This window comes from Ailuropoda melanoleuca, chromosome 14 (genome assembly GCF_002007445.2).
Source record: "Ailuropoda melanoleuca isolate Jingjing chromosome 14, ASM200744v2, whole genome shotgun sequence".
Taxonomy (NCBI): domain Eukaryota; kingdom Metazoa; phylum Chordata; class Mammalia; order Carnivora; family Ursidae; genus Ailuropoda; species Ailuropoda melanoleuca.
The window spans coordinates 38,795,464-38,811,299 of NC_048231.1; the positions used below are offsets into that span (position 1 = coordinate 38,795,464).

Genomic DNA, 15,836 nt, shown 5'->3' on the forward strand with positions numbered 1-15,836 from the left:
TTGCAGGGGCGCCTGGGTGGCAGAGCGGTTAAGCGTCTGCCTTCGGCTCAGGGCGTGATCCCGGCGTTATGGGATCGAGCCCCACGTCAGGCTCCTCTGCTATGAGCCTGCTTCTTCCTCTCCCACTCCCCCTGCTTGTGTTCCCTCTCTCGCTGGCTGTCTCTATCTCTGTCGAATAAATAAATAAAAAATCTTTAAAAAAAAAAAAAAAACAAAGTCCCTTTTGCCAAGTAAGGTAGCATATTCACAGGTTCCAGGAATTCGGACATGAACATCTTTGGAGGGTCATTATCATCAGCCTATATATACATCAGCCTATGTGGGAAAAGTTTAGAAGTAAAAAGTTTGAAGGAAGATGTGAGTAATAAGGTCTATCCGTGAACACCTCGAAATCCGGCATTTCTAGAGGTGGGGTGTCGCTCAGACTCCAGCCACTTTAAGGAATAGTGTTTATGGCAGAGTGGAGGGGGCTGTCCCTGATCAAGACTTGTGCATATTTTCCAGATTCTAACTGTGCTGTAAAATACAACCGTTTGAGGTATGCATGTGTTTCTGTTTTTATTTTGGAAACAGATTTCCAGCAGGAAAAACAGCCTAGCTGCCACCCCATCGACAGTGTCTAACAAAATAAAAGTGCCAGTCCCTCAGCCCATAGTGAAGAAAGAGAAGCGGCAAAATTCCTCCAGGTTTAACGCCAGCAATAACAGAGAGCTTCAAAAACTACCGTCTTTAAAAGGTAACTTGTATTATTTGTCTTTTAAAAGTCCGAGTGTGCCCGCTTAGGGAGAAGGAGTCACGTCGGGTAATTGCCGGCTGCTTCTGCCTCTGCTGTGTTTGTGTTTTCTGTTCAGGTCTCGTTACTGAGGTTTGTTTTGTTGTTTTGTTTTCTCAATTAAATGCCACTAACTGATTTACCCAACTGATATTTCAGATTCCAGAGCTGTTTGAGATAAAAATGTAATCACGATTGTGTTCTGTGTAACACACTAGAAAAGCCAGAGGAAAGACTTTAAATCTCTTTCTGTGAATCGTAACCAGGCTAGTTGGTGTTCCCTTCAAGTGATTGTCCTCTTGCACTTGTCACCTGTGAGCTCTGGATTCAGAAAGGAGCCATGCAAGGAAGTAGGTTTTAAAACCACGGTAGAGCCTCTTTGCTTTCCTGGTATTGTAGAGGTGAGAACTGTAATCTTAGTCCTTTGTGGACTTTCTCCTTATGACTCATTTGGGGCTTACGCTGCCCAGGGGTTTCCTATTTGACATTAGTTAGGGAAGGGTGCCCTTTGCTTTGAATTTCCCCCAAAATGGCACAGTCACCTCTTTCCATCTGGTGGTGTTCAATCCCTGTAAGTACTCCCCTAGGAGATGCTGAGGCTGAAGTACATAAAATCAAGGAACGTAGGGTAAGGACCCCAAAGTCAAACGTGAACCTCTGAAAACCTTTATATTTACTGAAGTATAAGACTGACGTAATAAGACATCCGGCGTTTCTCGTACCTCCAGTTCCTAACAGTGGGTCTTTCACAAGATGTATGAACCCAGAGCAGGAAGTGCATCATCTTTACAGGTGTGTTCCAGTGCCTTGCACGCTGCAGGGCGGATAGCAAGGGCTCAGTGCAGGCGTGCCAGGCAGGGGGAGGGATGGAGGGAAGGACAGAGGAAGGAAGGGATGGAGGGAGGGAGGGAGGAATTTATAGATTCACAGATGCACTTCCTGCCCCTCTCTGCTAGGAATCCAGGCTGTCCCTGCAGCTTACAGAGCATGAATCTGGCTTATATTTGGATTTGCTTTGTCGTAGGTAATATGCATACTAACTCATGTTGGGGAGGGATGACTAGATGGAGCGTAGGAGATTTTCAAGACAGTGGACCTATCCTGTACGATACCGGGACAGTGAATACATGCAATCTTGCATTTGTCAAACCCCATAGAGTATACAACACGAAGAACAAACCGTCTTGGAGAAACGATGGTATTTAGTTAATAATGATGTTGTCAGTATTGGCTCATCAGTTGTAACAAATGCACCCACACGAATGCAGAACGTTAACAGTGGGAAACAGGTGGCCGGTGATATGGAAACTCTGTAGTTCACATTCAATTTTTCTGTAAGCCTTGAAGTCCAATAATTTAAAAAAAAAAAAAAAAAAACCCAGGGCTGCTATTGCGGTCTTCTGAGACCCTCCACTGCTGGATCTTTGACTTCTTCTTCCAGTCCTTAAAACTCCTCCACAGCAGTGTTTTTGTTGTATTCTGTTGGAGATTTGGATTTACCCACTTATTTATTACTTTGTTCTTCATTCCTGCCTGCATCTCCAGCTTTCCTCCTGGGATCGCTTTCCTTCTGTTTCAGTGCGTCGTGTAGAATTTTCTTTAATGAGAGTCTAGAGGTGGCAAATTCTTTGGTTTTTTTATCTAGAAAATATCTGTATTCCGCCCTCATTCTTGAAAGATGTTCCCTGAGGGTTGAGTTGCAGGTGGAGTTATTTTCCTTCAGAACCACCAAGATAAGCATTCCATCGCCTTCGACTCCCATTAGTGTCGGGAAAGCAAAGTCAGTCTCTGAAGAGACCGATTCTGCCCACTGCTCTGATTTTTGTCTGTCACGTTGATTTTTCAGGCGCTCCGCTGCCGGGTGTCCACACGTGGGCTTCTTTATCATCGGTCGTGTTTGGGATCCGTTGTGCGTCCACAGGTCATTACCCTTCCTCGGGGCCGGAAGGTTCCCAGCCGTTCTGTCTTCTACACTCGTCTCTCTTCTCTCTGGCTTTCAACAAACACATACTGGACTTTTTCATTTACTGTCTGTCTTTTTAATCCTCACCTGTATTTTTCACACTTTTTGTGACCTCCCATGCGGTATTCTCGATGAGAGGGCCTCGCATTATGTCTGATGAAGGACCAGTTTTCTTTTTCTTAATTTTCAACCCTCTGTGGAAGGTATATCTTCATAAAACACAGTGAAAGTAAATAACTGTACAAATGAAATATAAAATGCAGCCTTTTTATGTTATTGTAGCCAGCAGACATAAAATTACCTTGCTGAGTTGCTATCAGAATCTCTAAACACCATGTTTCACTCCTGTTATCTTGCTGAGAATCTTCGGGGCTGATAGTATGTGCTGAACTCCCTTTGTTGAGCTTTTAATCTCAGATATCCTTTTTCATTTACAGAATTTACATTTTTAATCCGCAGTATGAGTTTTTCATATTTTCCTGTTCTCGGATCACACTTGCCGTTTCTGTGGGTGCAGTAAGGACAGCTGCTTCGCGGTCTGTGTCAGACGATGTGATCATCGTTATCAGAGTTTGTTCGTGAAGTCTTAGTTCCTTGAGTACCTGACTATTTTCTAGTGTATGCTGGTCATCGTATTCAACTATTTAAAATAAGTTAAAACCTAAAACGAAAGTACCTTCTTCTATAGGGATTTATTTTTGCTGCTTCTGCAAGATACCTGGGTCACTAGCAGTCTGGGAGTGTCGTAAATCAGAGCACGAGTTTATTATGACTTCTTAAATTAGTCAGGCCAGTTGTCCTGTAAAATATCCCACTTTTCCCCTGTAGTTCTGGTAAATAGAAACCGTTTTTTTGGATGGAGTACATTAGACGTGATGTTGTATGAGCCAGGAGACATTAGTTAGTGCAGGATATCCATTCAATCTGGGGACTGTTAGGGCGATGATGGATTAATGTCTCCGTCGGACCCTGACACCTCACTCTGCAGCTGTGCTGTCCAGAGGTACTGGTGGCGACCTGCAAGGTACATTTTGGCACCCTGCTGGTCTGTTCCCCACCAGCTCTTTGCTAATGATGTGTATCCACGTGACAGCCCTTGCTTGAGTCAGCAGTGTCACTAGAGAGAACATTGAACCTGGTGTTCTTTTGACAGCAGAGCTGTTTCTTACCAACTGGAGACATTTGGTTATCTTGACATATAGTTCCTACTGAAAGTCAGGATGGGCTTAAAGCTCTGCCTTTTGGTTACACTTTCCCTCGAATGGTGAGAATTAAAGATTTTTCTGGTTTTCTTTTTTTTGAATATCATTATGGACTTCGGTATTTTGATTTGATTTCAGTGTGCTTCAACCTACTAAAATCATTATTCTTTCTGATGTTGTAGATGCATGATTTTAACCACTCGGTATTCTTTGGGCTAACACCTGTGTATCTTTTGTACATGGACACATTTATTTTTGACTCCTTGATTTCTGACACAGTAAGATGTTCCCCCAGCCTCATTTTGTACGTTCTTTGCCCCAGACTTGGAGTCGGCCATTTTCCAAGAGCCCTGATTCCTTCCAGCGGGGATTGACTTTGGAGACCAGAATCTGGGTACTGGGGTGCTTGTTGCTCTTGGACTGGTGTTGCTTTCAGGGGCTGTCAATGGAGGGAGGTGGAATACGCATTAGTTATGCATTCGTACTGATGTTTTCAGTTCGACCGTAACATGATGGTGTTTTCACGTGTTTCTTGAATCTTCAGGTTTATATCTTTTACGCTGAAAATCTCGGTTTCGAACATCATTGACGTAGTTATTGCTATATCCTATTAAAATAATTAACAACAATAATACTGATATTATTACCAACAGTAGGAACTTTGAACCGGCTCATTTCATTGCAGGAAAAGCGGTTGTGTTTTTATCAGGATCCCATCACATTTTTTAAATGTCCAGGAAGGATTGGCATCTTTAGAATGTGTGTGTCCTCTGGCCTCAGAGAGTGTTCTGTGCAGGCCACTTTCATTCCCTTTGGGGTGTTTTTAGAGAATCCATCATGTAGGTTTTGTACAATTATTATTAAGTTTTATGCCTTAGCTATTCTATTATTGTTGCTATTGTATCTTCTAAATAGTTATTTACATGAAGGCTATTGATTTCCGTGTCTTGCTTGCCCATCCTGCTTTCTTATGGAATTATCTTACACAGTAGTTTTTCAGTTGATTCTTTGGGATGTCCCCGGTATCTAGTTAGATCTTCACGTAAAGATAACCTCGTGTCTTTGTTCCTAATTCTTATACCTACTGTGTCTTCCCCCTGAATTGGCTGAAAGTTCCAGTAAGATGTTATAGGTGGTGGTGCAAGTGGGCATGTTTGTCTTGCTCCTGACTTTAATGAAAGAGGCAGGAGTCTTTAAACAACTGTATTATTCCATTGTGTGGTGATCCTCGGTTTTCAACCATTATAGATTGTGCTGTAATGTAAATCTTTCATCATTGTTCATGTCTTTGAACCTTTTCTTAAGCTGAACTCAGAGAAAGGAAGTACTGGACCAAAGCCTGTGTGTTTTCAAAATCCCTTTATAGAGACCGCCCAGACGCTCTCCCGGGAGGTGGCAGCAGACTTGCTCTGCCTGGACCGGAGGAGATGCCCGTCCTATCGCACCTTTTCCATACTGGGGTCATTTAAAATCTGAGTCATCTGTTAAATGGAAACTAGCATTTCCTATTTTTATTCATTTAACAGTGAGGCTGAATGTAGTCTTTTCATTCAAAGATTTCCCTGAATCAGTCCCTTCGTTTACCATGTTTTGGTCTGGGAGGTGGGAGTGTTTGATGCTAAACGGAGGGAGATGTCTTGGGTGACGTGCCGCACACAGTTTGTTTCTTGGGGCCGTTCTTGTGGGAAGGAAGAGCCTGGGAGAAGTCAGGTCATAAAGGAGCAACTAGGACTTAACGGCAATTACCTGGAGACCTTGGGGCAGGAAAGTTGGAGTTGCTAAGCATTTGGGCTTGTGTGAAAGAAGTTGTTACGTTATTTTTGGGAGAATTTAGGCGGCCCAGGTTTTGTGAAAGTGCAATACTTCAATCTCATCCAAAGCAATTCATTTTCTCATACTGTTGGCAGTTTGGCCGTACAAGTGGGTCATTTTACTGCCTAAAGATGACCTGTGCATGTATTGAGAGGAGCTTTGTCTCTTTGCCATTAGTTGCAGAATTATAACAATGCAGTGTGGGAAGTTGCCAGAGTGCCTGCCCTAGTTCTGGTGGGCCGAGAAACCGCTCTCATCAGTCCTGTCTTCTGCCCTGCGGTTGGATTTCTGCGTCTGCTCCTGGCTGCCCCGGGTAACAGAGGAAAGGTCCCCAGGCTTGGTGAGGCAGGTGCCTGTTCACAGCAAGTACTTACTGACCATCTGGGTTGTCTAGAGCAGGGGGAGGTGGCCAGGACAATGACAATGACCAGAGGTGGCCCCTGCGCTCAGGGAGCCAACAGACCCAGATCCACCGCACTTTTCCAACTCAGGCTCCTCTTGGTTCCATTCTGTCAGCAGCTGGACAGCAGAGGTGCCACCGGGGCCCCCGGTGTGCATGACCGAGAGCCGGTGCCATGTCAGCCAGCCCAGCCTTCTGGGACACTGTCCTGTCTGCTCTCCTGGGGCCACAGATGTGGCTTTTACTACAACAGACAGTCAGTCTCAGGCCTCTGCCAGCCACCTCGGGGCAGAAAATGGGAGTCTGCCTCCCGTCTCCCAGCTGTAGTCTCACATTTAACGTTTGGCTCAGGCCCTCCCCACACCTCACCTCGATTTTTCACTGCACTTCACGTCCCACTCGCGACCGCGCACCACACCGTGCCTTGGGTGGCCCCATCCTCTGTCCAGCGCCTCGCGGCCCTAGACACCCGGCTTTTCTCCACACTGCCTCCCCCAGAGGCCGCCACCATGCCTGGCTGCCTCTGCCCTGCCTGTGTGTCCTGAACCACCCCGGCTCCAGCCTGCCTCATCTGTTTTTCTAATTGTCGTAAAATACACATCGCATGTAGTATTTGTCCATTTCAGCAGCGTTAAGTACCTTCATGGTTCTGTGCACCCATCACCACTGTCTGTTCGTCGTCCCCAACCCAACCCTGCCCCTGGTACACAATGCCTCCCCTCACCCTCCCCCTGCCCCACAACTGCCATTTTCCTTTCTGTCTCTGTGATTTCAACTCCTCCAGAAAGCGGAATCTTCCGGAATGTGTCCTGCTGGCTCCCTCTTCTCTCTCAGCATCACGTCCCCAAGGATCATCCGTTGTAGCCGGCGACAGGATTTCTTCCTTTTTAAGGCTGAGTAATACTCCAGCGTGTGGCTAGACCACCGTGTGTGTATTCCTCCACCTGGCGCTGACACTCAGGCTGCAGAACGCACCGCACGCATTGCTCTTGCAGGATGTGTCACCAAGGCCGGGGCTGTTTGCATGTCTGTTTTGGTGCCCAGTCCAGCATCTGCCAAGGATGCAGGAGACACACTCTACGGGAGGAATGGGAAGCCCTTCCAGCCCTCTTCCTGCTCCTTCCGTTCCCGGAGAACTGGAACCAGGCCAGGCTCACCACTGCCCCTCCTCCGGTTCTTCTGTGTAGAAGGAGGACTGTTCGTAGTAGCTGACGTGAGAGCACCTGGATATGTCAGGTGTACTAGGTACACCTTGTGTGGGCGTCCTGCCTTCCCGGACCGAGGAAGGGTGGTGAGCACTTGCTCTGTGGGGAGAACGACAGCTGGGGGTAAGTTTTTCCTGCTCTACTCCACTTACCCCCGCTGGCCTTCCCTGGGGACCAGCCAGGCCACGCTTCCTACTCTCAGGACTCTCTCAGATCGACAGGGCAACAGGCGCCCGTCCCTTTGTCCTTGCTTTTGGCAAGCAGAAGTTCCCTGGCGACCCGTGAACACAGCTGAATGCTAGGTATCTTTGATCTGCCTCAGGAAAAAGTCTATTTTAAACTCTAAGTGAAGCCAAACATTTTAGGTTAGTTCTCTTACCCAACAAAACGTACATCATCCCTGCTTGTATAGTTTCCAGTTCAAAAAAAAAAAAAAACAGTGCCGGCCAACACAACAGCCGTGCTTTGCTCTGACGACACCATGGTTCTCTAGGTTCAAAAACAACGTTCTTTTAACGAAAGGAACTAGAAAACTTCTTCACTAAAATATGAGCATATTTAATTTGCCGACAAAATTGCCTGGGAGGTGAAAAATAAAACCTTGAGCTAAATTTAGAAATGAAAACTAGAAAGTTTTATTCAGAAATGCTAAATCAGAAGTAAAATCAGTGGAATGTATTTACAGGCAGTTTGCTTTTAAATAAAGACCAAAACGAAGTGACAGAGGGACCAGAGAATAGAGTAATTCCTTTGTAAGTCTTCACTTTAGTGCAGCACGGAGACCCTTGCATTTGCATCTTTGATTGGGGGTGGGGGGGGCTGTTTGCCCACCTTCTGTTCTGGAAGGCACACCGCCCTGAGCCCAGAAAGGTGCCTTTCCTCCGTCAGCATTAGCTCAGGCCCTTCGTGGTGCGGCTGCAGCAGCAGGAAGGAAGGGAGAGGAGCCAGCTTATCGTGGGAGAGTCAGGAGCCCAGTTGTGAGGCTGTCATGAAGGGCAGGTTGGCCCGTCACAAGGGGTAACTGAGGGCACAGCAGGAGGCCAGACTGGTTGTGCACCCAGGGGATGGGGCGTATTACTGTCCAGGCAACTAGGCGGCCCGGCCCTCGTAGTTATGTGCTGTAGGGAAGAGGTTTACAGAGTAGTCAGAGGGTTTGGGAGGGTCAGAAGCGGTGTTACTGCTTGATTCATCCATCATTCAGTATGTTGAGTGGTGCATCTGCTGTGTGCCAGCCACCGTCTGGGGGGCTGGGAGTAGGAGGGCTGGGGGTGGGTAGTCTAAGCAGGGATCCCACTGCAGCCTGGGGATCTTTCCGAAGCACTGTTGGTAGAGGCCATGCTCTTGGAGTGCTGCAGTGTCCACTCTCAGCATGACACCTGTAATGCTGGAGCCCCTCCCAAGCTCCGCACTTCAGCCCAGCAGGGTAGTACCCTCCATCCGTGACATTGCGCCTCCTCACAACTGAGGAGATGGAAGGTCACATAGACCCCCTGCTCCAGGTGAGAAGAACCATCCCCGGGGTAATGCACGGTGGCAGAAACTTGCAGCCCAGAGACAGGGTGTGGCTGCGGTAGGAGCCTTTTCTGGGAGCACCGCTGAGGGCTTATGCCATCAGTGAAGACGGTGCTCCGGGGACCAGTGGAACCCTGGTAGCTTAAGTGAGGATCCAGAGTCACAGCAAAGGTGGAAGATATGGTGGTAAAAACTAGTCCCTGACCAATTCTTCGAGACAGGGAGTCCACATCCTCTAGTTTCTTGGTTCAATTTGTCTTGCCCGATTTAGGCCAGTTTTTGTTTGTGTGTTTTTACCTGCATGAGCTCATGGATGCATCACAATGAACAAACCTTGGGGGTCATACTTCCCATCAGAGCCGGTTCTCAGTTTGTCACCTACACCCAAGAGGTCGCGTTCGTTGAGGGTTCCTCCCTATGGTAACATCATGTATGTGTCTTTTTAAAAACTGTTACTTGTCATTTTTATCAAAGTATTATGTGCTTATTTTAGCAGTACTGAAAAAGATACAGAAGTTTCAGGAAGAAAAACCACCCATTACCATAACACTCAACAGTTGATATTTGGGGAGTGTTTCTTTTTATGATCGCACTGTTTCTGAAAACTTACACACTGCCCTTTCTAGTTATTTTCGTTTTATATACTTATAAAGATTTTTGATGGATGTGTAATATTTCACGTGTGGGATAATCCCTTTGACATTTAAGTGGTTTCTAGTATTTTAGAATCATAAAAATGTGATGTTCTAGAAAAAAAATTATTAGGAATTAACCAAGGAGGTGAAAGACTTGTACACTGAAATACGAAACACTGCTTCAAGACGCTGAAGACAACACCAGTCACTGGACAGACCTCTGTGTCCATGGACTGGAAGATAATGCTGCCACGATGTCAGTACTGCCCAAAGAGGTCTACGCATTCAGCACGATCCTTATCAAAATCCTAACAGTGTTTTCTTCCAGAAACGGAAAAATCCACCTAAAATTCACGTGGACTCTCCAGGGACCCCAGATGTCCAAAGCAGTCTTGGAAAAGAACATCACACTTGGAGGTCTTCAATTTCCTGATTTTAAAACTTCCTGCAAAGCCACAGTAATCAAAACCGTGTGGTACCGGCATAAAGACAGGCATATAGACCAGTACAGAGTAGACTGCAGAGCGCGGAAATAAACAAGGGTGCCACCCACTCAATGTGGGGGAAGGACAGCCTTTTGAACAAATGGCCCTAGAAGAGCCGGATGTCTGCATGCAGAAGTATGAAGTTGGACCCCTACCTCACACCATACACAAAAAGGGGCACCATACACAAAAAGGGGCACTGGGTGGCTCAGTTGGTTGAGCATCAGATTCTTGGTTTCAACTCAGGTGGTGATCTCGGGGTCGTAGGATGGAGCCCCACATCAGGCTCCACACTTAGCACAGAGTCTGCCTGAGATTCTCTCTCCCTCTCCTTCTGCCCCTCCCCCCACTCACACTGTCTCTCTCTCTCTCAAATAAATAAAATCTTTTTTTTTTTTTAAAGATTTTATTTATTTATTCGACAGAGATAGAGACAGCCAGCNCCTGCCCCTCCCCCCACTCACACTGTCTCTCTCTCTCTCAAATAAATAAAATCTTTTTTTTTTTTAAAGATTTTATTTATTTATTCGACAGAGATAGAGACAGCCAGCGAGAGAGGGAACACAAGCAGGGGGAGTGGGAGAGGAAGAAGCAGGCTCATAGTGGAGGAGCCTGATGTGGGGCTCGATTCCATAACACCGGGATCACGCCCTGAGCCGAAGGCAGACGCCCAACCGCTGTGCCACCCAGGCGCCCCAATAAAATCTTTTTTTAAAAAAAGTAACTCAAAGTGGATCAAAGACAAGTCGTTAGAGGAAAAGCTTCATGACACTGAATCTGCTATTGATTCTTTGAAATGACACCAAAAGCGCAGGCAACAGAAATAAAAATAGTTAAGTTGGATGACATCAAAACTTAAAATTTCTGTCATCAGAAACACAGTCAGCGAGGTAAAAAGGCAGTCTGGAGAATGGAGGAAATAGGAGTCCTTTATCTGAGAAGAGATTAATATCCAGAATTTATGAAGAACTCCTGCAACTGAATGACAAGAAAACCAGATTCAAAAATGGGCTAAGGACTTGAAGAGCCATTTCTCCAAAGAAGACACACACGGCCAGTAAGCACAAGAAAACACGATCAACGTCAGAAATTGTTAGGAAAATGATAAAATCAGAGCGAAATACTACTTCACATCCGCTAGGGTGGCTACTATCAAAGGGAAAAAACAGAAAACAACCAGTGTTGGCGAGGATGTGGAGAACTTGGAGCCCTGTGCACTGTTGGTGGGAGTGCAAAATGCCGCTGCCGCTGAGGGAAACAGCGCGGTGGTTCCTCCGAGAGCTAAACATAGAAACGCCATATGTCCCAGCGATTCCACTTCTGGGGGTGCACCCCAAGGAGCTGGAAGGAGGGACTGAAAATAGACACTGGCACACCCGTGTTATCGCGGCTTTATTCGCAGTAGCCCGGAGGCAGAGGCAGCCCGCGCGGCCATCTGTGGATGAATGGGACAGCACGTGGTCTGTGCACACCATGGAATATTATTCAGCCTTACAAAGGAAGGAGATGCTGACACCTGCTAGGACAGGACAGACCTCGAGGACGTTCCACCGCGGGAAGGAAGCCAGTCCCGGGACAAAGCCTGCCTGATTCCACATGGATGGGGTCCCTGGATGGTCAGATCCACAGAGCTGGTAGTAGACCGGGGTGGGGGTGGGGTGCCGGAGCCTGGGGGCGGGGAGGAGAGATAGGAGTTAGTGTTTAATGGGGACAGGGTGCAGTTTTGCAGGATGAAGAGAGTTCTGTGGATGGACAGTGGCAGCAGCTGCCCAAAAATACAAATGTACTTAATACCACTGAGCTGTGCACTTAAAAAAGTGGTTAAGATGATGAATTTTATGTTATGTGTATTTTAGCACAATTTTTAAAATATTAAAATGCAATGCTCACTCTGCTTCTGTGTTTCTAGAAAAGATTCCCAAGAGTAAAGTTACTTAGAGAATCTTGATCCGTATTGCCAGATGATTTTAATTCCGAAAGGATCCAAACAACTTATACATTTGCTGGCAGGGTCAGCGTGCCTTTACCAGCGTCGAGTAACTATCGTTTGTTGAAATTATTGCTGATCTGATAGGCAGAGAAATGCTTTTTTATACAAGTATTGATCAGTTATAGTTCTTTTGTGAACTGAAGATTTCAACATCGAGGCCCCGTTTTTGATGATCAGCTCTAGTGTATTATTAATTAACTCCTTGTATTTATAGCATCTATGTTTCCTCTGGTGTTTCGGCGGGAACATCCAGAACTCTGTAAATGTTTCAATGTGAGCAATATTCATTAAGGGTTTGTCCATTGTCTTTAAACGTCCTGTTCTCTTGATACTCACTTCCCTTCTGAAAGCTGTAAGGATTTGGGGGTTTGGGGGTGATTTGGGTTTGGTTTTTTATTTAACTCATCTCAGATTCAGATTTTATTTTGGTGTGAAGACTTCAATTGGCTTATCCCCGCACAGCCAACCGGTTATCTAACTAATCTTCCCCTTTCCACTGACTCAAGAGTCTTTCTTTGTCGTAAAAATGCACTTGGATGCATATTGGATGCATACGCTTCCCCTCCAGGGGCTGTAGCTTTGTCCCGTGGGCCTGACCTGCCTCTTAGGCTCTCATTACACTGGTGCGTGAATTCACAAGCTTTCCTGTGGGTAGGACTAGCCTTCCTCACAAGTAATCTCATTCTCTTGCTTTTTATTTTTCCAGGGGAACTTTAGAACCGTTTTGTCAAGAAAAGAAAAAAAAAAAGGTCAGAAAAATAGAGACCCAACCAAATTTTGACTGGAATTGCTTTAAACCTGTAAATCAGTTTGGGGGGAAATGCACACCAGCATATTTGTAGTATTTACCCTTCTAGTCCAGGAGCCGCCGTCTGTATATTTGTTCGAGTGGTCTCCTTTCTCCATATCACTCATTTGTTGCTTTGCTTATTTGTGTTGAGGGAGTGTTTCATCAGTGATTTCCACATCACAGTCCTTGAGTTCTTTAAAGAGCTACTTTATATGTACAAGGCTTCAAAAGAGCATGGGGGGAAGTCACTAATAAAGTTGAGATCCTTTGATCTGACATCATTAGGAAAAATACATCAAGAAACCTCTTCGCTTGTTCGTTGACTCCTAATCTGTATACTTTATGTAAAGATCCTAGGAGTCTTTCCCCTCATCTCTTCATTTTAGCTCATCAGCACAGTCTTGGGACAGGCACATTTCCCCTTCTCGTCTGCTGTGAAATATCAGATTATTTGAGGACAGGTCTCTCTCTTTTTAAAGTACGGAACTGCTGGAAGCATCTGCTCTGGACCCCTTACTGAGCCCCTGGCACCTCGTTCCTCCTTGCATGCACATCTGCGTTCATCTGGCATCACGCCCTGGGGGAGAAGGTGGTGGTGATCCTAGGAGAGCCGTCCTTCCCTTGATCTGACAAACCCAGCGGGTCAGCAGCTAGAATTTAAGTTCACATTACTGGCTGAAAGCACGGGCAGCTTTGTTCAGCTAGAGAAGAGCCAGGCAGGTGTGAGGCCAAGTACGTGCAGGTGGCGAAGGACTGGTCACCATTGCCTGTTATAAGTTCCTGTATGGCTAGCTCTGGAACCCAGCAGCATCCTTCAGCTCTGGGGAAGAGGGAGGCCCGGGTGGGATTTGGTTTGCTTTTGCTTATTATTTTTGTGATCAATATTGATGCACATTATAAAAACTGCCTTCTTGCTAGTGAGGGGGCCTTGCTAAACACCCCTGGACAATTGCAGCAGTTCACTCCTTCCTTGAAGTGTATGGCGTGCCAGCCCTCAGGTGCAACTGCTAACCCCACTTACTGATTCTTACTATTCTTCCTACTGGGAAGGAGGTCTAGGAAGCAGAGGGCTTTGGCGTTCTTTTCACGCAGGGGACTTGTAGGAGAACACAGGAAAAGAGATGTGGTTTGGACAGACTTAGTTGTGTGTGTCAAGAAGTGAGGAATTTGTTTTCCATTGTACCTGCCAGAGACTTTTTCCCTGCAGCTTGTTTTTAGTTGGAGCTAGCAGTGATACTTCCTTCTGTTAGGGGACCATCTCTTTTGTCCCCTCCTCATACTCCAGAAACGTCTGTCTCCTTGGAACAGCTTTTTACATTAACTCTTTTTGAAGATAAGACACAGAGATCTAAATAATAGCTTTTAAAATTAGCCCCATAAAAGTAAGGGAAATATCCCTTTTTAGCTTAGAGATTTTAAACTTAAAATTTCTGTAAAGTTAAAAGTAACATGTTGCCATCTCTAAGATACAAAAATGAACACTGCATTTCATTTTATAGCTTTCTTTTAACTGCCTTTTATCTGTAGCGCTTTCTAGCGATTCAATTTAAGGAAGCTTTCATTTCCCATGTAATTTTTTAACTGAATTTTTCCAATAAAAACACGAGATCTCGAGGAAAAAAAAAAACACGTTTGAGGATCAGCTCATAACTCGGCAATAGGAGAGGCTGAGCCCGAGTCCACACCAGTGACTTGGGATTGCATAATGTTTGAATAGCCATTTGCCTAAACACCCCGAAACCGGGTTGCCCACGTGTTAACTCCAGTTCAGATGTTAGAGCACCTGGAACCTGGAGCCGCCGCGGGCCAGGCAGGAATGAGGTGCCCCTGACTTTGGGGGGCCGGCCCGGAGCGCCGGCCGTGGAGTTCTGCGGCTCGCACACACTTGTCTTCCGTGGCTCGCACCCAAGGCCACTCCCAGGCCGGCGGTGGGGCCTCGGCCCTGCACCCTCGGAGAGGGGCTTTCGGGCTGGAAGTTAGCGGGGAGCGAAGCCTGCAGGAGCCGGGAGCCGCACCGGCCGGCCGCACACACTGACAGCCGAGCAGGGCGCTCTCTCCATTTGCAGTTTTTTTAGTGTCATTTTAAGTTGCAGCTTCCGGCCAATCAGCGAGCCCCATGCCTGCTGACATCACGGGGCAGCCAGTTCCCTCCAGCTGCAGAGAGCTTCAGTTTGTCTTTTTTTTTAAACTAAAATGGAGGCTGGTTTCTTGCCTTAAGGAGTACATTGCCTTTCCCGCTGGAGTCTAGATGTGGACATGTAATAAAGCGGGCAGCAGGATGGTGGTGGACGCGGCGAACTCCAACGGGCCTTTCCAGCCCGTGGCCCTTCTCCACATTCGAGGTGAGTTATTGTGTTTCGCCGAATCGGAACCTTCTGTGGTTAGTTAATAAATGGCTATTGTGCTTCAGATAAGAGGAGCAGGAAGTCCTTGCTCGCAGAACCATTCCGTTGCGCTGCACACTTAGCCCGCGGAGGTGGGCTGTGTCACCACGGTCTGGCATTTTACGAACGACTCGTGGAATCGGAGTCTTGAGAGAGGCCTTGCACGCATAGTTCAAAGCTGGTTTTTCTGCTTTCTGCTCGCTCTCCCATCCCCCTTTCCGAGCCGTGCTGATGTCAAAGGATGTGAAGTCACTGCCCGGGGAAGGTATTGGGTGGAGGTGGGAAGGAGAGGCGGGCGGCAGCACCCGGCCAAGTTGCCCGTCCGCGGAGTTTCTGTTACATCTGGGTCGCTTGACGCTGCGAACATCGGGGGCACATCTCTGTAATGAAGATGAATTGCCGTCAGGAAATATGCAGAAACGATTGGAAGAGAACTTCCTTTAAAAGGGTTGTTTTCATTCTTGCCGAGGAGCCTCAACAAGAAACGTGCTCAAGCTCGGAGCTACAGAAATCTCTTGTGGGTCATTTCTGAGACATGAGCGGGTTGTGGAAGAGGAGGAAGTAGTTTGCGTTTCAGTAGGCTCCGTACTGACATTTGACTTTAAGATTTAAAATGGCAACAAGGTTTCAATGTGTGCATAGGTCTCGCTTGCTTCTGGTTGTTTATACAAAATTTGGGTTCAGAA

General features: G+C 46.5%; 1 protein-coding gene across 11 annotated transcripts in view; it reads left to right on the plus strand.

The window, feature by feature from the left end:
• The window catches only part of PPP2R5C (protein phosphatase 2 regulatory subunit B'gamma), a 119,818-nt gene that overhangs the window by 12,827 nt on the left and 91,155 nt on the right, over nt 1-15,836 (plus strand). For 2 of the 11 annotated variants that reach the window (XM_034642355.1, XM_034642356.1), the window contains exon 2: nt 574-736. Coding sequence is in view for 8 of the 11 variants with exons in the window: in XM_034642353.1 (XP_034498244.1) it covers nt 15,015-15,108 (94 nt within the window). In the remaining 3 variants the exon portion in view is untranslated. Of the gene's footprint in view, nt 1-573; nt 737-14,579; nt 15,109-15,836 lie in introns of those variants that run through there. The other 9 variants (XM_034642351.1, XM_034642352.1, XM_011234203.3 and 6 more) reach the window with 7 other exon arrangements.